This window comes from Mobula birostris, chromosome 20 (assembly GCF_030028105.1).
Source record: "Mobula birostris isolate sMobBir1 chromosome 20, sMobBir1.hap1, whole genome shotgun sequence".
NCBI classification, from domain to species: domain Eukaryota; kingdom Metazoa; phylum Chordata; class Chondrichthyes; order Myliobatiformes; family Myliobatidae; genus Mobula; species Mobula birostris.
Window position 1 is genome coordinate 29,744,616 of NC_092389.1, and position 25,999 is coordinate 29,770,614.

At 42.2% G+C, this 25,999-nt stretch overlaps 1 protein-coding gene across 2 annotated transcripts in view; it reads right to left on the reverse strand.

Annotated features, from left to right (window-relative positions):
- Nucleotides 1-11,844: 11,844 nt before the first annotated feature.
- Nucleotides 11,845-25,999, reverse strand: part of srpra (SRP receptor subunit alpha) — a 67,593-nt gene continuing 53,438 nt past the window's right edge. For both annotated transcript variants that reach the window (XM_072238415.1, XM_072238414.1), the window contains exons 10-14: nucleotides 25,531-25,703; nucleotides 20,177-20,390; nucleotides 18,641-18,804; nucleotides 13,815-13,913; nucleotides 11,845-12,333 (exon numbers count right to left, since the gene is read on the reverse strand). In XM_072238415.1, the coding sequence (XP_072094516.1) occupies nucleotides 12,205-12,333; nucleotides 13,815-13,913; nucleotides 18,641-18,804; nucleotides 20,177-20,390; nucleotides 25,531-25,703 (779 nt within the window). In that variant the 3' untranslated portion in view covers nucleotides 11,845-12,204. The remainder of the gene's footprint in view (nucleotides 12,334-13,814; nucleotides 13,914-18,640; nucleotides 18,805-20,176; nucleotides 20,391-25,530; nucleotides 25,704-25,999) is intronic.

The following is a 25,999-nucleotide window of genomic DNA, read 5'->3' on the forward strand; positions in this document are numbered from 1 at the left end:
CCAATCTGAATGTACTCCCTCCACCACCACCCTCTGCCTTCTGCAGGCAAGCCAATTATGAATCCACCTGGCCAAACTTCCCTAGATCCCATGCCTTCTGACTTTCTGAATAAGCCTACCGTGTGGACCCTTGTCAAATGCCTTACTGAAATCCATATAGATCACATCCACTGCACTACCCTCATCTATATGCCTGGTCACCTCCTCAAAGACCTCTATCAGGCTTGTTAGACACGATCTGCCCTTCACAAAGCCATGCTGACTGTCCCTGATCAGACCATGATTCTCTAAATGCCCAGAGATCCTATCTCTAAGAATCTTTTCCAACAGCTTTCCCACGACAGACGTAAAGCTCACTGGGTCTATAATTACCCGGACTATCCCTACTACCTTTTTTGAACAAGGGGACAATATTCGCCTCCCTCCAATCCTCCGGTACCATTCCCGTGGACAACGAGGACATAAAGATCCTAGCCAGAGGCTCAGCAATCTCTTCCCTTGCCTCGTGGAGCAGCCTAGGGAATATTCCGTCAGGCCCCGGGGACTTATCCGTCCTAATGTATTTTAACAACTCCAACACCTCCTCTCCCTTAATATCAACATGCTCCAGAACATCAACCTCACTCATATTGTCCTCACCATCATCAAGATCCCCCTCATTGGTGAATACCGAAGAGAAGTATTCATTGAGGACCTCGTTCACTTCCACAGCCTCCAGGCACATCTTCCCACCTTTATCTCTAATCGGTCCTACCTGTCATCCTTTTATTCTTCACATAATTGAAGAATGCCTTGGGGTTTTCCTTTACCCCACTCGCCAAGGCCTTCTCATGCCCCCTTCTTGCTCTTCTCAGCCCCTTCTTAAGCTCCTTTCTTGCTACCCTATATTCCTCAATAGACCCATCTGATCCTTGCTTCCTAAACCTCATGTATGCTGCCTTCTTCCACCTGACTAGATTTTCCACCTCACTTGTCACCCATGGTTCCTTCACCCTACCATTCTTTATCTTCCTCACCGGGACAAATTTATCCCTAACATCCTGCAAGAGATCTCTAAACATCGACCACATGTCCATAGTACGTTTCCCTGCAAAAACATCATCCCAATTCACACCCGCAAGTTCTAGCCTTATAGTCTCATAATTTGCCCTTCCCCAATTAAAAATTTTCCTGTCCTCTCTAATTCTATCCTTTTCCATGATAATGCTAAAGGCCAGGGAGCAGTGGTCACTTTCCCCCAGATGCTCACTCACTGAGAGATCTGTGACCTGACCCAGTTCATTACCTAGTGCTAGATCTAGTATGGCATTTCCCCAGTCGGCCTGTCCACATACTGTGACAGGGATCCGTCCTGGACACACTTAACAAACTCTGCCCCATCTAAACCCTTGGAACTAATCAGGTGCCAATCAATATTAGGGAAGTTAAAGTCACCCACGATAACAACCCTGTTATTTTTATACCTTTCCAAAATCTGCCTCCCAATCTGCTCCTCTGTATCTCTGCTGCTACCAGAGGGCCTATAGAATACCCCCAATATAGTAACTGCTCCCTTCCTGTTCCTGACTTCCACCCATACTGACTCAAAAGAGGTTAGGTTGTTCCTGTTAGTTTGAAAGGAAAGGTTAAAAGTTTGAGAGAGCCATGGTTTTCAAGGGATATTGGAAACTTGGTTTGGAAAAAGAGAGGGATCTTCAATAAATATAGGCAGCTTGGAGTTAATGAGGTGCTCGAGGAATATAAAGAATGTAAAAAGAATCTTAAGAAAGAAATCAGAAAAGCTAAAAGAAGATACGAGGCTGCTTTGGCAAGTAAGGTGAAAATAAATCCAAAGGGTTTCTACAGTTATGTTAATAGCAAAAGGATAGTGAGGGATAAAATTGGTCCATTAGAGAATCAAAGTGGACGGCTATGTGCAGAGCTAAAAGAGATGGGGGAGATTTTGAACAATTTCTTTTCTTCAGTATTCACTAAGGAGAAGAATATTGAATTGTGTAAGGTGAAGGAAACAAGAAGGGTAGTTATGGAAAGTATGACGATTAAAGAAGAGGAAGTACTGGCACTTTTAAGGAATATAAAAGTGGATAAGTCTCTGGGTCCAGTCAAGATATTTCCGAGGACCTTAGTGTGGAAATCGCAGGGGCACTGACAGAAATATTTCAAGTGTCATTAGAAACAAGGATTGGCGTATTGCTCATGTTGTTCCATTGTTTAAAAAGGGTTCTAAGAGTAAACCAAGCAATTATCGGCCTGTGAGTTTGACACCAGTGGTGGGTAAATTGATAGAAAGTGTTCTTAGAGATGGTTTATATAATTATCTGGATAGACAGGGTCTGATTAGGAACAGTCAGCATAGACTTGTGCGTGGAAGGTCATGTTTGACAAATCTTAATGAATTTTTTGATGAGGTTACTAAGAAAGTTGATGAGGGTAAAGCAGTGGATGTTGTCTATATGGACTTCAGTAAGGCCTTTGCCAAGGTTCCACACAAAAGGTTAGTTAGGAAGGTTCAGTCGTTAGTCATTAATATCGAAGCAATAAAATGGATTCAGCAGTGGCTAGATGGGAGACACCAGAGAGTAGTGGTGGATAACTGTGTGTCAGATTGGAGGCTGGTGTGTAGCGGTGTGCCTCAGGGATCTGTACTGGGTCCAATGTTGTTTGTCATATACATTAATGATCTGGATGATGGGGTGGTAAATTGGATCAGTAAGTATGCAGATGATACTAAGATAGGTGGAGTTGTGGATAATGAAGTAGGTTTTCAAAGCTTGCAGAGAGATTTAGGCCAGTTAGAAGAGTGGGCTGAAAGATAGCAGATGGAGCTTAATGCTGAAAAATGTGAGGTGCTACATTTTGGTAGGACTAATCAAAATAGGACATACATGGTAAATGGTAGGGCATTGAAGAATGCAGTAGAACAGAGGGATCTAGGAATAATGGTGCATAGTTCCCTGAAGGTGGAATCTCATGTGGATAGGGTGGTGAAGAAAGCTTTTGGTATGCTGGCCTTTATAAATCAGAGCATTGAGTATAGGAGTTGGGATGTAATGTTGAAATTGTACAAGGCATTGGTAAGGCCAAATTTGGAGTATTGTGTACAGTTCTGTTCACTGAATTATAGGAAAGATGTCAACAAAATAGAGAGAGTACAGAGGAGGTTTACTAAAATGTTGCCTGGGTTTCATCTCCTAAGTTACAGAGAAATGTTACAAGTTAGGTCTTTATTCTTTGGAGTGTAGAAGGTTGAGGGGGGACTTGATAGAGGTGTTTAAAATTATGAGGTGGATTGATAGAGTTGACGTGGATAGGCTTTTTCCATTGAGAGTAGGGGAGATTCAAACAAGAGGACATGAGTTGAGAGTTAAAGGGCAAAAGTTTAGGGGTAACATGAGGGGCAACTTCTTTACTCAGAGAGTGGTAGCCGTGTGGAACGAGCTTCCAGCAGAAGTGGTTGAGGCAGGTTTGATGTTGTCGTTTAAAGTTAAATTGGATAGATATATGGATAGGAAAGGAATGGAGGGTTATGGGCTGAGTGCAGGTCAGTGGGACTAGGTGAGAGTAAGAGTTTGGCATGGACTAGAAGGGCCAAGATGGCCTGTTTCCATGCTGTAATTGTTATATGGTTATGGTCAGCATAGCTTTGTCAAAACAAGGTTATGCCTTACAAGCCTGATTGAATTTCTTGAGGATGGGACTAAACACATTGATGAAGGTAGAGCAGTATATAGATTTCAACAAGGCATTTGATGAAGGACCCTATGCAAGGCTTATTGAGAAAGTAAGGAGGCATGGGATCCAAGGGGATATCGCTTTGTGGATCTAGAATTGTCTTGCCCACAGAGGCAAAGAGTGGTTGTAGACGGGTCATGTTCTGCATGGAGGTCAGTGACCAGTGGTGTGCCTCAGGGATTTGTTCTGGGACCCCAATTCTTCGTGATTTTTATAAATGACCTTAATGAGGAAGTGGAGGGATGGGTTACTAAATTTGCTGATGACACAAGGATGGGAGGTGTTGGGGATAGTGTGGAGGGCTGTCAAAGGTTACAGTGGGACATTGATAGGATGCAAAACTGGGCTAAGAAGTAGCAGATGGAGTTCAACCCAGATAAGTGTGAGGTGGTTCATTTTGGTAGGTCAAATATGATGGCAGAATATAGTATTAATGATAAGACTCTTGGCAGTTTGGAGGATCAAAGGGATCTTGGAGTCCGAGTCCATAGGACATCCAAAGCTGTTGCATAGGTTGACTCTGTGGTTAAGAAAGCATACAGTGCATTGGCCTTCATCAACCATGGGATTGAGTTTCAGAGCTGAGAGGTAATGTTGCAGCTATATAGGACCCTGATCAGACACTGCTTGGAGTACTGTGCTCAGTTCTGGTCATCACACTACAGGAAGGATGTAGAAACCATAGAAAGGGTGCAGAGGAGATTTACAAAGATGTTGCCTTGATTGGGGAGCATGCTTCATGACAGTAGGTTGAGTGAACTTGGCCTTTTCTCCTTGGAGCAACAGAGGATGAGAGGTGACCTGATGGAGGTGTATAAGATGAGAGGCTTTTTCCCAGGGCTGAAATGGCTTGCACGTGAGGGCACAGTTTGTAGGTGCTTGGAAGTAGATACAGAGGAGATGTCAAGGGTAAGTTTTTTTTTTAACTACACAGGAGTGTGTGGAATGGGCTGCCAGCGATGGTGGTGGAGGTAGATACAATAGGGTCTTTTAAGAGACTCCTGGATAGGTGCATGGAGCTTAGGAAAATAGACAGCTATGGGTAACCCTAGGTAATTTCTAAGGTAAGGACATGTAAGGACAGCTTTGTGGGCCGAAGGGCCTGTATTGTGCTGTAGATTTTCTATGTTTGTTTATCTCTGTTTTGAAAGGGCGCCCCTTTATTCTGAGGCTGTGCCCTCTTGTCCTAGACTCTCTCACCATGGGAAACATCCTTTCCATATCTACTCTGTCTTGGCCTTTCAACATTCAAAAAACTTCAATGAGATCCCCCCCCCCATCTAAATTCCAGTGATTACTGACCCAGAGTATCAAACATTCCTCGTATGATAACCCTTTCATTCCTGGAATCATCCTTGTGAACCTCCTCTGGACCCTCTTCAATGCCAGCACATCTCTTCTAAGATGAGGGGCCCAAAACTGTTCACAATACTCAAGGTGAGGCCTCACCAGTGCCTTATAAAGCCTCTGCATCACATCCTTGCTCTTGTATCCTGGACCTCTTGAACTGAATGCTAACACTGCATTTGCCTTCCTCACCACCGACTCAACCTGCAAGTTTTCCTTCAGGGTGTTCTGCACAAGGACTGCCAAGCATCTCAGGTTCCTCGATTTTCTCCCCGTTTAGAAAATAATCTGCACATTTACTTCTACTACCAAAGTGCATGACCATGCATTTTCCAACATTGTATTTCATTTGCCACTTTCTTGCCTATTCTCCTAATCTGTCTAAGTCCTTCTGCATCCTACCCATTTCCTCAACAGTACCTGCCCCTCCACCAGTCTTCGTATCATCTGCAAACTTGGCAACAAAGCTATCTATTCCATCATCTAAATCATTTATGTACAGTATAAAAAGTGGTCCCAACACCGACCCCTGCAGAACACCACTAGTCACTGGCATCCAACCAGAAAAGGATCCTTTTATTCCCATTTGCTGCCTCCTACCAATCAACGAATGCTCTAACCACGTTAGTAACTTTCCTGTAATACCATGGGTTCTTAACTTGGTAAGCAGCCTCATGTGTGGCACCTTGTCAAAGGCCTTCTGAAAGTCCAAATATACAACATCCACTGCATCCCCTTCATCTATCCTACTTGTAATCTCAAAGAATTCCAACATGTTCATCAGGGAGGACTTTCCCTGAAGGAAATCTGCTGACTTTGTACTATCTTGTCCTGTGTCACCATGTACTCCATCACCTCATCCTTAACAATTGACTCTAACATCTTCCCAACCACTGAGGTCAGGCTAACTGGTCTATAATTTCCTTTCCGCTGCCTTCCTCCTTTCTTAAAGAGCGGAGTAACATTTGCAATTTTCCAGTCCTCTGGCGCCAGGCCAGAGTCCAATGATTTTTGAAAGATCATTTCTATTGCCACCACAATCTTTAATGCTACCTCTTTCAGAACCCTAGGGTGCATTAGACTACTAATGTCTTCCACAGTGAAGACGGAAGCAAAATACTCATTTAGTTCAGCAGCCATCTCTTTGTTCTGTTATTACTTCTCCTGCCTCATTTTCTAGCGGTCCTATATCCACTGTCATTTCTCTTTTATTTTTAGCATACTTGAAAAAACTTTTACTATCCACTCTGATATTATTTGCTAGTTTGCTTTCATATTTCATCTTTCCCCTTCTAATGATTTTTTTTTTAAGTTGTTCTCTGAAGGTTTTTAAAAAACTTCCCAATCCTCTATCTTCCCACTAATTTTCGCTTTGCTGTATGCCCTTTCTTTTGCTTTTACAGTAGCCTTGACTTCCCTTGTCAGCCACAGTTGTACTATTTTACCATTTGAGTATTTCTTCATTTTTGGAATACACATGTCCTGCACCCTTCTCATTTTTCCCAGAAACGCATGCCATTGCTGCTCTGCTGACATCCCTGCCAGCAGCTCCTTCCAATTTACTTTGGCCAACTCCTCTCGCATACCACTGTAATTTCTCTTACTCCACTGAAATACCGCTACATTAGACTTTACTTTCTCCCCATCAAATTTCAAGCTGAACACAATCATATTGTGATCACTGGTTCATAAGGGTTCTTTTACCTCAAGCTCCCTAATCGCCTCCGGTTCATTACCTAACACCAAATCCAGTACAGCTGATCCCCTAGTAGGCTCAGTGAGAAACTGCTCTAAAAAGCTATCTCTTAGGCATTCAACAAACTCACCGTCTTGAGATCCATTACCAACCTGATTTTCCCAGTCGACCTGTGTGTTAAAATCTCCCATGACTACCATAACATTGCCCTTTTGACACGCCATTTCTATTTCCTGTTGTAATCTGTGGTCCACCTCCCAGCCACTGTTGGGAGGCCTGTATATAACTGCCATCACGGTCCTTTTACCCTCACAGTTTCTTAACTCAACCGACAAGGATTCAACATCTTCTGATCCTATGTCATATCTTTCCACTGATTTGATGCAGTTCTTTACTAGTAGAGTCACACCACCCCCTCTGCCCACCTTCCTATCTTTCTGATATAACATGTAACCTTGGACATTCAGCTCCCAACTACAACCATCCTTCAGCCACGATTCAGTGATGGCCACAACATCATACCTGGCAATCTGTTTTTAAGGCATGCAATAAAGGTGCTCAGCACAGCAGGGAGTGAAGTACCACAGCTATTAATGATCGTGTTTCGCCTTGTAGGAAGTAATGGCTTGGAAACCCTGCCAGAGCTGACACATTCATCTAATTGCATTTCTTAACTTCAAGGTTCATTTTATTATAAAAGTATGTTTCTACAATATTTGTGTTCTCCAGATAGCTATGTTAGAATTGCATTTTTGCTCTTTAAGATAGCCTTCCATTGGTCATACCTGAACTAACTGTAGAGTTCTGGATCGCTGGCCTTGGATGCCACGGATCTAACCTTCAGGAGACTATAAATCTCCTGATTCACCTACAGCTTTTGGTTGGGTACATCCAGTATGTTCTCAAAGGCACACACTCATCCACACAGGTCTTGACAAAGTTGGTGACAACTGTGGCATATTTGTTCAGATCCAAAGATGAATCCCTGAATATAGTCCAGTCAGAGTTCAGAGTAAATGTATTATCGAAGTACATATATGTCGCCATATATAAACCTGAGATTCATTTTCTTGTGGGCATACTCAATAAGTCCATAATAGAATCAGTGAAAGACTGGGTCAACTTGAATGTTCAGTGTACAAAAGACAACAAACTGCAAATACAAAAAGAAAGAAATAATAATAATAATAAATAACGAGAACATGAGATTAGTCCTTATAAACCCATAGGTTGTGGGAACATTTCAAAGTTATCCCCTTTGGTTCAAGGGCTTGATGGTTGAGGGGTAATAACTGCTCCTCAACATGGTGGTGTGAGTCCCGAGGCCTTTGTATCTTCTACCTGATGGCAGCAGTGAGAATAGAGCATAACCTGGGTACTGGGGGCCCCTGAAGATTCATGCTGCTTTCCTGCGACAACACTTCATGTAGATGTGCTCAATGGTGGTGGGGGGGGGGAGGGGGCTTTACCTGTGATTGACTGGGCTCTATCCACTACTTCTTGTAGGATTTTGTCAAAGTTTTAGATGTCACAAACTTCTAAAGAAATAGAGGTGCTGCTATGCTTTCTTCGTAATTGCACTTACATGCTGGGCCTAGGACAGTTCCTCCGAAATGATAACACTGAGGAAATTTGAAGTTGCTCATCCCCTCCACCCCTGATCCATTGATGATGACTGGCTGATAGACCTCCGGTTTCTTCCTCCTGATGTCAATAATCAGCTCCTTGGTCTTGCTGACATTGAGTGAGAGGTGGTTGTTATGGCACCACTCAGCCAGATTTTCAATCTCCCTCCTATATGCTAATTCATTACCACCTTTGATTTGGCCTACAATAGTGGTATCATCAGCAAACTTGAATATGGCAATGGAGCTGTGCTTAGGCACATGGTCATAAGTGTAAAGCAAGTAGAGCAGGGGCCTAAGCATACAGCCTTGTGGTGTACCTGTGCTGATGGAGATTGTGGAGGAGATGTTTTTACCAATCTGAATTGACTGGCGGCTGCAAGCGAGGAAATCGAGGATCCAAATGCGCAAGGAGGTAGTGAGGCCAAGGTCTTGAAGCTTACTGATTAGGTTTGAGGGGATGATGGTATTGAATGCCAAGCTGTAGTCGATAAAGAGCATCCTAATGTATGCATCTTGGCTGTCCAGATGTTCCAGGGTTGAGTGAAGAGCCAGTGGCACTTGCTGTGGACCTGTTGCTGTCCAATCTGTAGGCAAATTGAAGTGGATCCAAGTTGCTCCTCAGGCAGAAATTGATATGTCTCAGCACCAGTCTCTCAAAACACTTGACTGTGGATGTGCTGCATAGTAGTCATTGGTGCCCTGTTCTTCTTAGGTACTGGTATAAGTGAAGCATGCTTGAAGCAGGTGGGTACCTCAAACTGCCAAAGCAAAAGAGATTAAAGATCTCAGTGAACACTCCAGTGAATATCCCACCAGCAGTCAAAGCAGTCCTGTAAGCATTCGCTCACCTCTCTTAACGATACCTTTGTGGCCCTTACCGTTGGAGCTATGGTACTCCTGTGTGCCTGGAGTAGAAGTACAGCCAGGTGATCGGACTTGACAAACTGCAAGCATGGGATGTCACATTAAGCATTCTTGACGGTGGTGTAACAGTGGTCAAATGTGTTAGCTCCTCTGGTTCCACAGGGGACATGTTGACGGTAGTTGGTCAGAGACTTGAAGCTCGTCTGGTCGAAATCCCTCACAATGATCAGGAAGCTATGGTGCACTGTCTTATGACTGCTGATCACAGTGCCCACTCAGCTCCTCCAGTGCCAGCCTGAGGTTGGTCAGGGATGGAATGTACACTGCAACCAGGATGATGGTAGAAAACCCCCTCAGCAGATTGAATGGATGACAATTAACCACCAGATGTTCCAGGTCAGGGAGCAGGACTGAGACAGACCAGTCATGGCGGTGCCCTATGATAAGGTAATCATAAAGCAAACACTGCCATCTGGTCCCATGTGGTGGAAGGTAAAGCCCTTAGGCTAATTCCACATGCTGATGCATGCTCTAAGCTCATCTGCCTTACTGACAATGCTCCTTGCATTGAAATAGATGCAATGCAGAATAGTTGTCCCACCATGCTCAACCTTTTGAATCCTGATTTTGTGTGTAGGCTTAACATCTTTCCCCACAACCACTCTACTATCTGCTCTTACAACTGTAGTTTGAAACTCTCCCCCAGAGCATTAGCAAACCTTCCCATAAGGATTTTAATACCCCTCCTGTTATAAGGTGCAAACCACCCTCTCTACACAGGTCCCTCCTTCCTTAGAAGAGCCCAATGATCCAAAAATCTCACGTCCTCCCTCCTGTACCACCTCCTTAGCCATGTATTAAACTGTACGAGGGGTGATTGATAAGTTCGTGGCCCTAAGGTAGGAGTCAATTTTAGAAAACCTAGCACATTTATTTTTCCTGCATTTACACAGTCCAGCAGTTGTGGAGCATACGGATCCCTTCTTTGTAGAAGTCGGCGTCTTGGACCTCCAGAAAGTGGTCCACAGCAGGGGTGATTGATCAGTTTGTGGCCTAAGGTAGAAGATGAGTTATCAACATCAAACTTTCTGCATTTTCACTCAGAGTTGAACTCAGTGCATGTAACGAGAGCTGTATAACTCATACCCTGCACTGGCTGCCTATCTCCTTTCCCTCTACTGACAATCACCTAATTACTTGGGTCCTGTACCCTAGGCACAACTACCTCCCCATATTACCTGTCAATCAATCCCTCAGCTTCCCGAATGATCATCCAGCTCCATTTCCCTAACGCAGTCTCAAAGAAGCTGCAGCTGGCTGCACTTTTTGCAGGTATAGTCATCAGAGGCACTGGAGGTCTCAATCTTCTGACATCCCACAAGAAGACCATTCTTCTATCCTGCTTGGCATTCCCACTGCTCTAATTGCACAATGAGAGAAACTTAGCTTAGCCTTCACCTCTCTCACCGAAGCCGCAAGCTCTCCACTCCAACACTGTCCACTCAACAATGGTCGCTCTCACAACGTCTTAAACCTCACTTCTTTTTATTGGCTCTTGCCAAGTACATAATTAACCCAATGATTTCAAGCCTGCCGAATGTCCCGACTGGCCCCAATTGCTTTTTTTAAAATTCACGCTCTGGGCAGACAGTTAACTTCCAGGCAAAGACACAAAGGTCAAAACAATCTTTAAAGATTTTAGTAAAAACTATATCATGTCTGGAAATGCTTTATTCTAATGCAGAAATATTAATATGATTATATCCTTGTAATTTTCCTTTGATATTAGGAAGTACAAGTACTGATCAGCAACAAACTTAATTGTACTAAACCACCTGAGGATTTCAAGTTGGTCTATTAGTTTGTTGACAAAATCTCCAGAAGCTTAAACTTGTTTTACAGCTCTATTTTTAACCAGCCATATCCATAGTAAAAACAAACTTGCATGCAAAATAGCAGATTGCTCCTTGTATAGGAATTGTCTTACCAATAAACACTGCAACTTTCAGGAAAGTTAATTCCACTGAAAAGGGGGCGAGTGGCTGGAAAACCTGCTTAAATCAAACTGAGCTTAAAACTTTCATGGAAGCTATGAAATTTAATAGCTTGAAATCCAAGAATATCTAAGTAGCAAGCTGTACTAATTATAGAGCTCTCTTTCACAATGCTGATAGAACTGTATTTCAATGTTCCCTGAACTATAAAATAAGAACTGCATTCAATCACAGGCAATCTGAAAGTAATTTTCACATCATTTTTTCCACAAACGAATATAAAAATCAGCTATGCTATTGATTTGTACGAGGATGAGCAAAGAACGGAAGATATGTACTAACACTAAGCTAAACAAACCCAATTGGTCTGAACTACTGAGCTAAGCTGCATAAGATGATCTGCATATCAGGTAGCTGGCCTGTGATTTCTAGTATTTTCTTATCATTTTTTCCAGCACTCTTCATTTCTACAGTATATAATGAATAAAATTTTTCAGGAGTGACAGAAATTGTTATGTAAATAAGAGAAACAGGATCCGCCATTCAATTCACACCCTGAAATTCAATATGACATGACCACATATAACAATTATAGCAGCTTTATTTAATAAATTCTCTTTACAATTTCTCTGTAATTCATAGTCAGCCAATACTCAAGTTTATTGCACTAAGAATTAAAGACAGCTTTTTTAAAAAAGGGAATAGCAGTGGATCTCTTTCCTTGAGTGATGAGGTGATGATATCCTCTACGTTCTTATTTTTAAAATAAATTGGGGAAGGTTGGGCAGCAGACTGAACAATGCTGGAGAAGTTGCGACGTTAACAGGTATGCCACTTAATAATAATTCAACAATCCTCCATTATGCACAGAAAGTAAGTGACAAGCTGAAGTTGGAGGATTTGGTGGCACTGTGGTGCATTAAGAGAGTTGTAAAGCAGATAGTTAAGCTTTCATCAGAGCACTGACAACAGCCTTGGCATTAAGGCTACGCAAGTCATTGTAGGTCTGTCCTGTTCCAACAAAGACTATTGGTTGGCCAGTGATGTAAGTCATAGAAATGGCAGCACCAACCTGAATGAGGAAATGTAAATATTAAAGAGCGTCAATTAAAATGCATTTAGTAATAAATAGCAATAAAAAGGCATCCTAATCACCTCCATGACTTCTATACATGAAGCTCTGAAATAGCTACAACCTAGTCTAAGTTACAAATCACTTTTTTTTTTTAAATGTGATTAAATGTATTAAGATTGCAGAACTTGAGGTCAATTTCTATAGGGAAATATATTGAAAACAAAATGTGGGAAGAACTCTTGTGAGAAAGAGGACTACAACAAATTGCTCGTTTCTCTCAATCTGCCTGTTGAATTTATTACAAGGCTGCAATTTGGGATGACAACAAAGGAATGTCACTTTGTGTTTGTTACTAGTAATGGAAATACAGCACAATGTTGAAAGTGCAGTACTGCAGTAAGTTCAGGCAAAGTCCAGGTTTAACATAATTATGCTCACACCAACTATTGGTGGATGAAGAATTTCTAGTTGCATTTATAAAGGCCTTGGTTGAAGCCTTCAGGCATAGGTGTGAATGATATTCTGCTGCTATTTTCACCATTTTTTTTCCTCAATTCAGGCAAACGATTAAATGATAAACAGAAAATGCTAGAAAAACTCAGTTAATGTTTCAGTGTTGAGGAAACAGAGAGCCTGCAGAGAGACTTAGATAGTTTAGGTGAAGAGGCCAAGAAGTGGCAAATGAAATACTATGTTGGAAAAGTGTATGGTCATGCACTTTGGTGGAAGAAATAAACGGGCAGACTACTATTTAGATGGGGAGAGAATTCAAAATGCAGAGATGCAAAGGGACTTCGGAGTCCTTGTGCAGGATACCCCAAAGGTTAATCTCCAGGTTGAGTCTGTGGTGAAGAAGGCAAATGCAATGTTGGCATTCATTTCTAGAGGTATAGAATATAAGAGTAGGGATGTGATGTTGAGGCTCTATAAGGCACTCGTGAGACCACACTTGGGAGTATTGTGTGCAGTTTTGGGCTCCTTATTTTAGAAAGGAGATACTGACATTGGAGCGGGTTCAGAGAAGATTCACGAGAATGAAAGGGTTACCGTATGAGGAACATCTGACAGCTCTTGGGCTGTATTCCCCGGAGTTCAGGAGAATGAGGGAGGATCTCATAGAAACATTCCGAATGTTAAAAGGGCTAAACAGATTAGATATGACAAAGTTATTTCCTATGGTAGGGGAGTCTAAGACAAGAGGACATGACTTCAGGAGTGAAGGGCGTCTATTTAGAACAGAGATGCGGAGAAATTACTTTGGTCAGAGGGTGGTAAACCTGTGGAATTTGTTGCCACGAGCGGCTGTGGAGGCCAAGTCATTCAGTGCATTTAAGGCAGAGGAGTGGGGACGACTGGAAGAATTGGATCAGCCCATGATTGAATGACGGAGCAGACTCAATGGGCTGAATGGCCTACTTCTGCTCCTATATCTTATGGTCTATCATTAGAAGGGGTGAATATGGGCGTTTTAACATTACCTTATCATCAATGGTATCAAATTTGGTCAGTACAATGCCATCAATCAGCCGTGGTTTTTCAGCCATCGAATGGTCAGCTAGAGCCTGGTTAAATTTTACCTTAGGAGAAAGAGAGAAAATCAGAATTTATAGACACAGAATATTAACAAGTTGAACTAAAGTACACAGGAATATTGCTGAATTTCAGTAAAGTACAAGACGTATACCTTTTTAAAAAAAGGTGGCACAGATAATTTTTTTTTCTAAACCTGGATTGTGGAGAAAGTAACACAAAATGCTGGAGAAACTCAGGTCAGCCAGCATCTATGGAACTGAATAAACAATCGACTTTAAGCCGAGACCCTTCACCAAGACTGGAAAGGAAGGGGGAAGAAAAACCAGAATAAGGTGGTTGGGGGTGCAAAGGAGTACAAATTCAAAAGTGATAGGTGAGATAGAAAAGACATGTCAAAAGGGTAATGTTATGATTGTCATGGGGGATTTCAATGTGCAGGTAGTTTGGGAAAATCAGGTTGCTGTTGGATCTCAAGAAGGGGAATTTCTCGACTGCCTACAAGAGGGCTCTTTAGAGCAGCTTGTGGTTGAGCCCACTGGGGGATCAGCTATTCTCAATTGGGTGTTGTGTAATGAACCAGATATGATTAGGGAGCTTATGGTAAAGGAACCCTTCAGAAGCAGTGACCATAATACAATAGAATTCACCCTGCAGTTTGAGAGGGAGAAGCTAAAGTCAGATGTATCAGTATTACAGTGGAGTAAAGGGAATTACAGAAGTACGAGAGAGAAGCTAGCCAACATTGATTGGAAGTGGACACTAGCAGAGCTACAAGAGCAGCAACGGCTGGAGTTTCTGGGAGTGATTCAGAAGGGGCAGGATGATACATCCCAAAGTAGTAGTAGTATTCTAAAGGCAGAGGGCATATAATACACAAACATTAGTGGGAAGTTAGAGGATTGGGATGCTTTACAAAACCAACAGAAGGCAACTAAGAAGCCATAAGGGGGGGGGGGGGGAGATGATGAAATATTAAGCCAAGCTAGTCAATAATATAAATGAGGACACCAAAAGTTTTTTCCAGAGATATTATGAGTACGAGAGGCAAGAGTAGATATTCGACTGCTTGAAAATGATGCTGGAAAGGTAGTAAATAGGGACAAGGAAATGGCAGATGAACGAAGTATTTTGCATCAGTCTTCTCTGTGGAAGACACGACCAGTTTACCAGAAATTCAAGAGTATCAGGGGACAGCTGCTATTACTGCGGAAGAAGGTGCTTGGGAAACAAAAGTTTGAAGGTAGATAAATGACCTGGACCAGATGGACTACACCCCAGAGTTCTGAAAAAGGTAGCTAAATAGATTGTGGAGGCATTAGCAATAATCTTTCAAGAATCAATAGATTCTGGCATAGTTCCAGAAGACTGGAATATTGCAAATGTCACTCCAATCTTTAAGAAGGGATGGAGGCAGAAGAAAGGAAATTATAGACCAGTTAGCCTGACTTAAGTGGTTGGGAAGATGTTGGATTTGATTGTTAAGAATGTGGTTCCAGGGTACTTGGAGGCACATGATAAAATAGACCAAAGTTATCATGGTTTCCTTAAGAGGAAATCTTGACTGACAAATATGTTGGAATTCTTTGAGGAAACAACAAGGATAGACAAAAAAGGAGAGTCGGTGGATGTTGTGTACTTGGATTTTCAGAAGGCCTTTGACAAGGTGCCACACGAGGCTGCTTAACAATACAAAAGCCCACGGTATTACAGGAAAGATACTAGCACGGATAGAGCATTGGCTGATTGGTGGCAGGCAAAAAGAGAGAATAAAGGAAGTCTTTTTTGATTGGCTGCCGGTGACTAGTCGTGTTCTTTCTACTTTGTATGTCAATAATTTGGATTATAGAGTTGATCGCTTTGTGACCAAGTTTGCAGACAATACAAAGATAGGCGGAGGCACAGGTAGTGGCAGATGGAATACAGTGTCGGGAAGTATATATGGTCATGCACTTTGGTCGAAGGAATATAAGCATAAACTATTTTCTAAACAGGGAGAAAAAAAACAAAAATCCAAGGTGCAAAGGGCCTTGGGCAGGATTCCCTAAAGGTTAATTTGCAGGTTGAGTCAGAGGAGGAAGGCAAATGCAACGTTAGCATTCATTTTGAGAGGACTAGAATATAAAAGCAAGGCTGTAATGCTGAGGCTTTGTAAGGCACTGGTGAGGCTTAACCCTAACCCTGAGTATTGTGAGCAGGTTAGAGTTTTGGGGCTCTTGTCAAGAAAGGATGTGCTGACATTGGAGAGGGTTCAGAGGAGGTTGACTAGAAAGGTTCCAGGAATGAAAAGTTTATCGTACGAGGAGTGATCGATAGCTCTGTGCCTTTACTCACTGGAATTTAGAAGAACGTGGTGGTGGTGGGGGGGGGGAGAGAATCACATTGAAAGCTATTGTATACTGGAGAGCCTAGATAGAATGGATTTGGGGAGGATGTTTCATATGATGGGGGAATTTAGGATGAGTGGGCACAGCCTCAGAATAGAGGGCTGTCCATTTAGAACAGAGACGAGCAGGAATTTCTTTAGCCAGAGGGTGGTAAATCTATGGAATTCGTTGCCACAGTCAACTGTGGAGGCCATATCATTTGGAGTATTTAAGGCAGTGGTTGATAGGCTCTCGATTAGTCAGGGCGTGTAAGGTTAGGGGGAGAAGGCAGTTGAATAGTTTGAGAGGGATAATAAATCAAAAAGGCGCAACAGTGCCTTTATTTCCTGCAGAGCATCAAGAAAGCTCACCTCTATCCCAGGATACTGACAGACCTTTACTGCTGTACCACTGAGAGCATACTCACCAACTGCATCTCAGTGTGGTATGGCAATTGTCCTGTATCAGACTGCAAAGCACTCCAGAGTGTGATGAAAACTGCCCAGCGGATTATCGGCACCCAATTGCCCACCGTTGAGAACATTTACCATAAACGCTGCCTGGGCAGGGCGAAAAGCATTATCAAGGATGCATCTCACCCTAACCATGGACTTTTTACTCTCCTCCCATCCGGTAGGTGCTACAGGAGCCTCCGCTCTCGCACCAGCAGGCACAGGAAGAGCTTCTTCCCTGAGGCTGTGACCCTGCTGAACCTCACATCACAGTGCTAAGCAGTATTGCACCCATATTGTACTGTCTCAGTACTTTTATATTTGTGTGCTGTAGCACTTACTTTTTATTCGCAGTTATTTTGTAAATAACACTATTCTTTGCATTTCTGGTCAGATGGTAACTGCATTTCACTGGCTTTGTATCTCTACTCGGCACAATGACAATAAAGTTGAATCCAATCTAGAACCATAGAACATTACAGCTCAGAAACAGGCCTTTTGGCCCTTCTTAGCTGTGCCAAACCATTTTTCTGCCTAGTCCCACTGACCTGCACCTGGACCATATCCTTCCATACACCTCTCATCCAAGTACCTGTCCAAGTTTTTCTTAAATGTTAAAAGTGAGCCTGCATTTACCTCTTCATCTGGCAGCCCATTCCACACTCCCACCGCTCTCTGTATGAAGAAGCCCCCCTAATGATCCTTTTAAACTTTTCCCCCTTCACCCTTAACCCATACCCTCTGGTTTTTAATCTAATATGAAATGGCAGAGTAGACTTGATGGACTGTATGGCCTAATTCTGCTCTTCTGTCTTATGGTGAAGCCAGGTGGGTGGGGGAGGGATGAACTAATAAGCTGGGAAATGATAGGTGTTAAAGATAAAGGGCTGGAGAAGAAGGAATCTGATAGGAGAGGAGAGTGAACCATGGGAGAAAGGGAAGGAGGAGGGGACCCAGGGGAGGTGATAGGCAGTTGAGGAGAAGAGGAGAGTTAAGAGGGGAGCCAGAGTAGGGAGTGGGAGAAGAGGGAAGGGCCAGGGAAAAAAATTATCAGAAGTTAGAGAAAACAGTGTTCATGCCATCAGGTTGGGAGGCAACCCAGATGAAATACAAGGTGCTGCTCCTCCAACTTGAGAGTGGTCTCATTATGGCAATAAAGGAGGCCATGGACTGACATGTTAGACTGGAATTAAAGTGATTGGCCATTGGAAAATCCTGCTTTTTATGAATGGAGTGAAGGTGCTCAACGACCTACGTCAGGTTTCACCAGAGAAGGTAACATTAGGAGGTCCGGATACAGTAGACGACCACAACAGGTGGAGTGTTGTCTCACCTGGAAGGACTGTTTGGAGCCCTGAATGGAGGCAAGGGAGGTGGTGAATGAGCAAGTATAGCATTTTGGCCGCTTGCAAGAATAAGTGATACTGTATCTGGTGCTCCCGGTGCAACCTCCTCTACATTGGTGAGACCCAATGTAGGTGGGGGCGGAAGAAAAAAAAAATCACTTTGTCGAGCAACTTCGCTCCATCTGTATTTACATAGATGCTACCTGACCTGAGTTGCTTCAGAATTTTGTATGTTTTACCTGATTTCCAGCATCTGCATAATCTCTTAGTGGAAGAATATTTTGAGCCATACAAAATAAAATGGCCTACTTTATTCATAATAACAAGAGTTAAGATTTTCTTTTTTTTTGTAGGATCTAGGTGTGGTTGACAAGTCCATCATTTTCCCCCACCCCTATTGCCTTAAAAGGAAGGGAACTGTCTTCTTGAACCACTGCAGATCTGGTGAAAGTACTCCCAAAGTGCTGTTGGGGAAGGAATTCAAGGTAATTACATAACAACACTCAGTGAATCAGTGTTTATAAGTCAGTTATTAAATAACATGGGGAGATGTGTGCAAAGAGAATGAGCTAATTGTTATTGCGAGTGATAAACAGCAATCAATACTCACCAATTGATCCACCGCCTCATTTCCTACCAATGCCTCACCAACAAATAATACCAGATCTGGCATATTAATGGCAATGAGTTTGGCAAGAGCTGTCATTAAGGGAGTATTGTCCTGCATACGACCTGCAGTATCTATCAGAACCACATCAAAGCTCTGATTTCGAGCTGTGAAAGAAATACACATTTTAAACATTAAACCAACATTAAACTTGTCTATGAGAAAACTACATTTAGAAGTCATCAAGCCAAATAGTAGAAAAAAAAGCTGAGCTGAAGAGAACTAATGTTTGTTTTAATTTTCTTGTGAATATTAATTCATTTTGTCATTTGAGAATCAGTTTCCAACAAGTCTTCAGATCAGAAGTCAATAATTGCTTCAGTCTATACTGACATACTCAACCTTAAACCTTTGTTTAGGAAAATCTGGTTCATTGTGCTGGAGTTATATTGTATTGTCTAATAGACAGGGGCCTGTTCCTCAGTTTGGTTATGCCTAAGTAGAACATCCAAAAGCATTCTCCAATTAAGTACAGGCACACTTGAAAAAGTTCCAGGTTTGTAAATAGAATGACAAACTGAACCCCTATTTCTCCAAGGATTCCCATTTCTTTCAGAAAAGTATTTTCCATGTACCTGTAATGGTCTGGAAAATAAATACCTATGGTTCATTGGATTTATTGCATCAATAAAAACTACAATAGCTACTGAGAGCTTTGGAAAAATTCTGCTCAACACCTTTATTTTTGATTTGCAGAATCCTGTAAACATGCGTCAGAAATTTAAAAACAGTAAAAAATTTTTTTTTAAATTAAAAACAAATCACTTTTAATTCAGAGATATGAAACCAGAAAGATTTGTAGATGATACATGGTCCTAACAGCTTCAGAATTTAAGACCTGCAAGTTCATGTAAGATCTGTACAAAAGCACTAGAGTATAGGAAATGTAATAGCACTGGAAAGAGTGCAAAGAAAATTTCTGGTAGTAGTGGTCCTGCAGAATTTTAGTTAGGAGTAATGATTAACTAGGCTGGATTTGTTTTCTTTGGGAACCAAGGAGCAGACAGTACAAGAGTATCAGAAAAATAACTAATGAAATACTTGATGTGCTAAGGGCAAAGAGCAGACAAATGCAATTGGATCCATAGCTCTTATTTTTGGCCAGCAAGAATGCAAATAAGCTAAATGGTCTCTTTGTATGGCATCTCCAATTGCTTCACAGATAACAGGGCACACAGTGCATTAAGCTGCCATTGTGGAAGCCATTTAGCATGTTACAATATCTTACTACATAAACAATCAATTAGTTTTTGATATCACTAGGTCTGGTCAGGAGGATAAGAATGACCTTCAAACAGTGAAAATATTTCAACTAGAGAACAGCAACTGATTGAAAAATAATACTTAAGCAGTACTGCAGAAAGATAAAAACAGATTTAAAGTAAAACAACTAATACAAAGTGACAGCTTGGCAAAGTGCAAGCAGGTTTAGATAGTGAAGAAAATAGAAAATGGATTTTTAATAATCAAAAAAATTACCAAATGCAATAGCCTCCATTGCAATGCCAGCAGCATCCTTCCCATAACCTCTCTCAAACAGCTGGACCATGTTTTGACCATTGTGTTCCTCTGGAGGGTGTAGGGCAATCAGGCGGCGAGTGTGAGTTCTGAGCTGCTCTACAGCTCCAGCACGGAAAGTGTCACAAGCAGCAATAAGAACCCGAAATCCATTTTCCATCAGCCAGAAGCTGATCTGTAGGAAGCAAAGACAGAGCACGAATGATAACACCTTCCCATTCAGATGCTGATTACTTTTGCTGGAGACTAACAGCACTGAGTGTTTTTATTTTCACAGATTGCAAAATGCTTTTACCTTAATAACTGATGATATAAATGAACTTTGTATTAACAGTGAGAGAAAACAGGGAAGAATTAGGAGAAATAAAAATGATGTGATAAAGAATACCCCTTCATGAATTCCTAGAATAAAAAGTAATTGATGCATGTCATCACGATAATCATGATGAATTCCACGCATGGATTGAATTTTTTAGTACAGCATGCTGGTTTAAAATATTAACAGACCAAAATGATTTCAAATGTGAAAAATGGAACCAGGAGCAGGTTACTCAGTCTCCAGAGCAGGGGTTCCTAACCTGGGTCCATGGACCCCTTTAGTTAATGGTAGGGGCCCATGGCATAAAAAATGTTGGGAACCCCTGCTCTCGAGTCTGACCCAGCAATCATAATATTGGGGCTAATCTAATGACAATCTCAGATTGATATTCCCACACACCTCTGTTAATCATTTACTCCCGTGCCTTCAAGGAAACCACCTCCATTTGCCTTAAAATATTCAAACATTCTATTTCTGCTGTCCATTTAGGAAGTTCCAAAGACTCAAGTCTCAGGAGAAAATAAAGACTCTTGTCTTACATGGGAAACAATTATTTTTTTTTTTTTTTAAATAGTAGCCCCAAATTTGGGATTCTTTCACAGGAGGGAACATTCTCTTACATTCACTGTGTCAAGAACCTACAGGATCAACATTTTAATCAAGTCACAATCTAGTGGATTGTCCAAACCTGCTCTGAGAATATTGTGGGCAATTTTGGGCCCATATCTAAGAAAGGATGTGCTGGCATTGAAGAGAGTCCTGAGGAGGTTCACAAGAATGATACTGGGAATGAGGAGTGTTTGATGGCTCTGGGCCTATACTCACTGGAGTTTAGAAGAATTGGGGGGGGGGGGGGGGAGAGAAAGAGAGAAGAATCTCATTGAAATCTATCAAATACTGAAAGGCCCAGATAGAGTGAATATGAAGAGAATGTTTCCTATAATGGGGGAGTCTAGGACAGAGGGCACAGCCTCAGAATAGAAAACCAACCCTTTAGAACACAGATGAGGAGGAATTTCTTAAGCCAGAGAGTGGTGAATCTGTGGAATTCATTGCCACAGACGGCTGTGGAAGCCAAGTCAATGGGTGTATTTAAAGTGGAGGTTGATAGGTTCTTAGTTAGTCAAAGGGTCAGGAGAGTGGGGTTGAGAAGGATAATAAGTCAGCGATAATTGAATAGTGCAGCAGACTCAATGGGCCAAATGGGCTAATTCTGCTCATGGCCTTCCCTCGAAACGCAATCTTCCCATTTCACGTATTAGTTTATTCTGAACTGATCCCATTGCAAGAACCACCTTCTTAAGTAAGGAGACCAGCACTGAACACAATATTCTGGATGTGCTCCCATCCATGCAACTGAAAATCAACCTCCCCTAGCAATAAACAATGGCGTTCAATTAGCTTTCTCAATCACAGGCAAGTCATATGAATTTAGAGCACAAATCAGCACTTGCAATTGTGATAATGGGCACACAGTTGAGGGAAGTGCTGGATTGTCAGCTTAATAATGGCAGAGGGGACATCCAGACCTCAGACTGTCTATTGAGGCCCTATGGTAGATGTTAGAATTAAGAGAAGGGTGGTCATTTTGCTGTGTTAGATTATGAAACTGACAATGGTTAGTGGAAATTAGAGGAACAGATAGTAAGCAAATCACATAAAAGTGTAAGAGCGATAGCAGTGGGGGAATGTAACTCTCCAACATAGACCGGGATTGCTTTGGTGCAAGAGGCTTTACCAATCTGCAAGGGTAGATATCAGAATAGTTTTCCCCATAGTAGTGATTACAAAGGCAAGGTGACATAAATTTAGGGCGAGAGGAAGGCATTTTAAAAGGACTTGAGGGAAAAGTTTAAAGATTGTGAAATGGTTCCTACGGATTGGAGGGTTGAAATTCAACCCAAAAGAGAGAAGAAACACGGAGGTGCAAGACACTGAAGATGCTAGAATCAGGAACAGACAAGAAAATGGAGGAGGTCAGTGGTCGGGTCGCTCCTGTGGAGATATTTGGGCAGTCAATGTTTTGGGTGGGGACCCTTCATCTGAAATGAAAAATGAGGGGAAGGGATGGAGCAAGCACTGGCAAGCAAGACGAGCCAGGGTGATAAGCAGATGGAGGAGTGCAAATACTGAGAGATTAGGTGGAGGCAACAAAGAGCTGGTGATGATAGAATCCAGTAGGAAAGTAAGGGGGGCATGGAATCAAATAAGTTGGTTGGACAGATGGGAACACTACAACTCAGTGGTAGGAATGTGTGGGTGATAGGCAAATGGAAAGGAGGGAAAAAAATGGGACTGGGCGTGTGCTGGGTTGGGACTGGGAAAAACTAGGTACATCAAGAGAAAGGAAAGGGAAAAAGTGTGCAGTTTACCTGATATTGGAGAATTCAATATTCACGCCATCGGGTTGGAGAGTGCCCAGGTGGAATATGAGGTGCTGTTCATCTAGTTTGCGTTTTTGCTTCCCCCAGGCAGTAGAGAAGAAGGCAGAGGATAGGGAAAGAAACAAAAAACCAGGGAACTAGAGATTGGTTAGCCTAACATCAGCAGTAGGGAAAATGCTAGTCTATTGTGAAAGATATGATAATGGGATATCACGAAAACATCCACAAGATCAGAGAGATCCAATGCACATTTGACAGACCAATCTTTTATTCTGAAGATGTAAGTAGCAGAAATGTGGGAAACCAGTGGATATTGACGATTTGAATTTCCTAAAGACCTTTGATAATGTCCCACATGTTAGTACACAAAATTATAGCACATGAGAAATAATATGTTGGAATGGATTGAAAACTGCTTGACAGATAAGGTAGGAATTGGTCCTTATTGTGGTGACAGGTGGTTAACTGCTTATCTACTCCAAGAATCAGTGCTTAGGTACAATATATAATATTTGGATCAAGGATCTGAATACAATGTCTAAATTTGTTAACAATACAAAACTGGGGAGATTGCAAATTGTGCAGGGGACACAAAGAAGCTTCAAGGTTATTGACAGTTTGTCCAACACGTGACAGATGCAGTATCATATGGTTAAATGCAGTTTGGTAGTAAACACAGAAACATGGAGCATTAACTAAATGATGATAATTGGACGTACAAAGGGATCTGGCTGCCCTTGTCGCTAGTCACTAAACACAAGCATAGTGGTGCAGCAGGTGCTTAAGAAAGCAAAGAGTATGTTGCTAAGAAGTTTTGGGTAAAAGAACAAAGATGCTTTACTACAATTATACAGGGCCTTGTTGAGACCACCCCTGGAGGGCAAATGTGCAGCTTTGACCATAAGATATAGGAGCAGAATTAGCCACAAGGCCCATAGAGTCTGCTCCACATTCCATCATGGCTGATTTATTATCCTTCTCAATCCCATTCTCCTGCCTTCTTCCCATAGCCTTTAATGTCCTTACTAATCAAGAATATATCAATCTCTGCTTTAAATATACCCAATGACATGGCCTCCACAGCCATCTGTGGCAATGAATTCCACAGATACACCATCCTCTGGCTAAAAGAATTCCTCCTCATCTGCTCTAAAGGAAAAGGAACATCTTTCTATTCTGAAGCATGTCCTTTGGTTCTAGACTCCGCCACTATAGGAAACACCCTCTCCACATCCATTCTATCTTTAGACCTTTCAAAAGGTTTCAATAAGATCCCCCGCATCTCCATATTCTTCTAAAATCCAGCAAGTACAAGCCCAGAGCCATCAAATGCTCCTCATACGTTAACCCTTTCATCCCCAAAAATCATTCTCGAGATGTCCTCTGGACCTTCTCCAATGACAGCAGAACTTTTCTTATATATGGGGCTTGGAGCTGCTTACAATATTCCAAGTGCAGCGTGACAACACAAACCCCTGTGGAATACCAGTCTGGTGGTCCTGGCATGGATGCTACGTGCCCTCCTGCCTGATGGGAGTGGGACAAATCGTCCATGGGCATGGGATCCTTCACGTTACTGGCCCTTTTTTGCCACCTTTCCATATACAAGTCCTTGATGGCGGGTAGGCTGAGTAATACATTGGGCCGTTTTTACTACCTGCTATAGAGCCTGTCTGCCACAGTTCAATTTCTGTACCAAGCAGTGATGCAGCTTGTTAGGATGCTCTCTACTGCGTATCTGTAGAATGATGTGAGTATGGATGTGCACAAAGTCCAGCTCTTTTCAGCCTCCTCAAAAAGTAGAGGCGAGGCATTGGTGAGCTTTCCTGACAGTGTAGGATGTGTTCTGGGACCATAAGAGGTTGTGTGTGATGTGCAGTTTCATATGCGTTAATAGCCTCATGTATGGCACCTTGTCAAAGGCCTCCTGAAAATCCAAGTGAACAACATCCACTAACTCTCCTTTGTCTATCTTGCCTGTCGTTTCCTTAAAGAATTCCAATAGATTTGTCAAGCAAGATTTCCCCAAGGAAAAAAAATGCTGACTTTGGCCAATTTTATTATATGCCTCCAAGATTCCCTTGGCCTCCTTATCTATGAAAGGTTGTACTTACTGCAGGGGTGGGGGGGAAGAGAGAACAACAAAAGGTCACCAAAGGGGTTCCTCTGACAACAAGGAAGAGAGATTGGATTGATTAGGCTTCTATTGACTAGATCTGAGAAGAACAAGAAGATCTCATGGAAACGTACAAAATTCTGACACAGCTTTGACAAGCTGGATGAAGATAAGATGTCTCCCTTGAATGGGCTTTTTAAAACCAGCAGTCACACTGTCTCAGGATACAGGGTGATAAATCTTGGGTCACATTAGTTAGGGATTATTATTTATGGCAGAAAGGCAAGTTTTCTTTTGATCAAGAGAAATGAAACCCAGTGTTGAACAGTATAGTATACTGGTGTCACAGAGCAAAAAGCTGCGGATCCACCTGGCCAAAGGCTAACAAGTTCCCATAGTATTAGCAGCTGTTTGGCTTGGATAAAATAGTGAGGATGCTCCGGACTGAAGTGAAAACATAGTATTTGCACTTCAGTCGATTTCATCAATGCCTTACCTTAGCGAGGTTGGTAGATTTTCCAACTCCGTTTACTCCACAGAAAGCAATGACAAACGGACGCCTTTGTTTTTGAGCTTCTAAAACATCTCGCAGGATATCAACACGTCTCTTGGGCTGTAGAATCTGGACCAGGGAATCTTGCAAGGCCTGCTTCACTGTTGAGGTCACCGCTGTTAGAGGGCACAGAAAACAAGCTGAGTTAGCAGGAAGTTCCCCATCAATAAAAAGTACTTAAACAGGTTTAAAACTTATCCTCAGATTCATTCTTCCACTTATTACCTCCTAGCAGTACCTTCCCCTCATCAGCTCTCATCTATCAGCTGCCAGCTTGTACTTCTCCCACTCCCTCCACCACCTTGTTCAGGTTTCTGTCCCCTTTCTCCAATCCTGATGAAGGCTCTCAGGCCGAAACATCGACTGTTTCAGAATTAGATTTATCATCATTGACATATGTTGTGAAATTTGT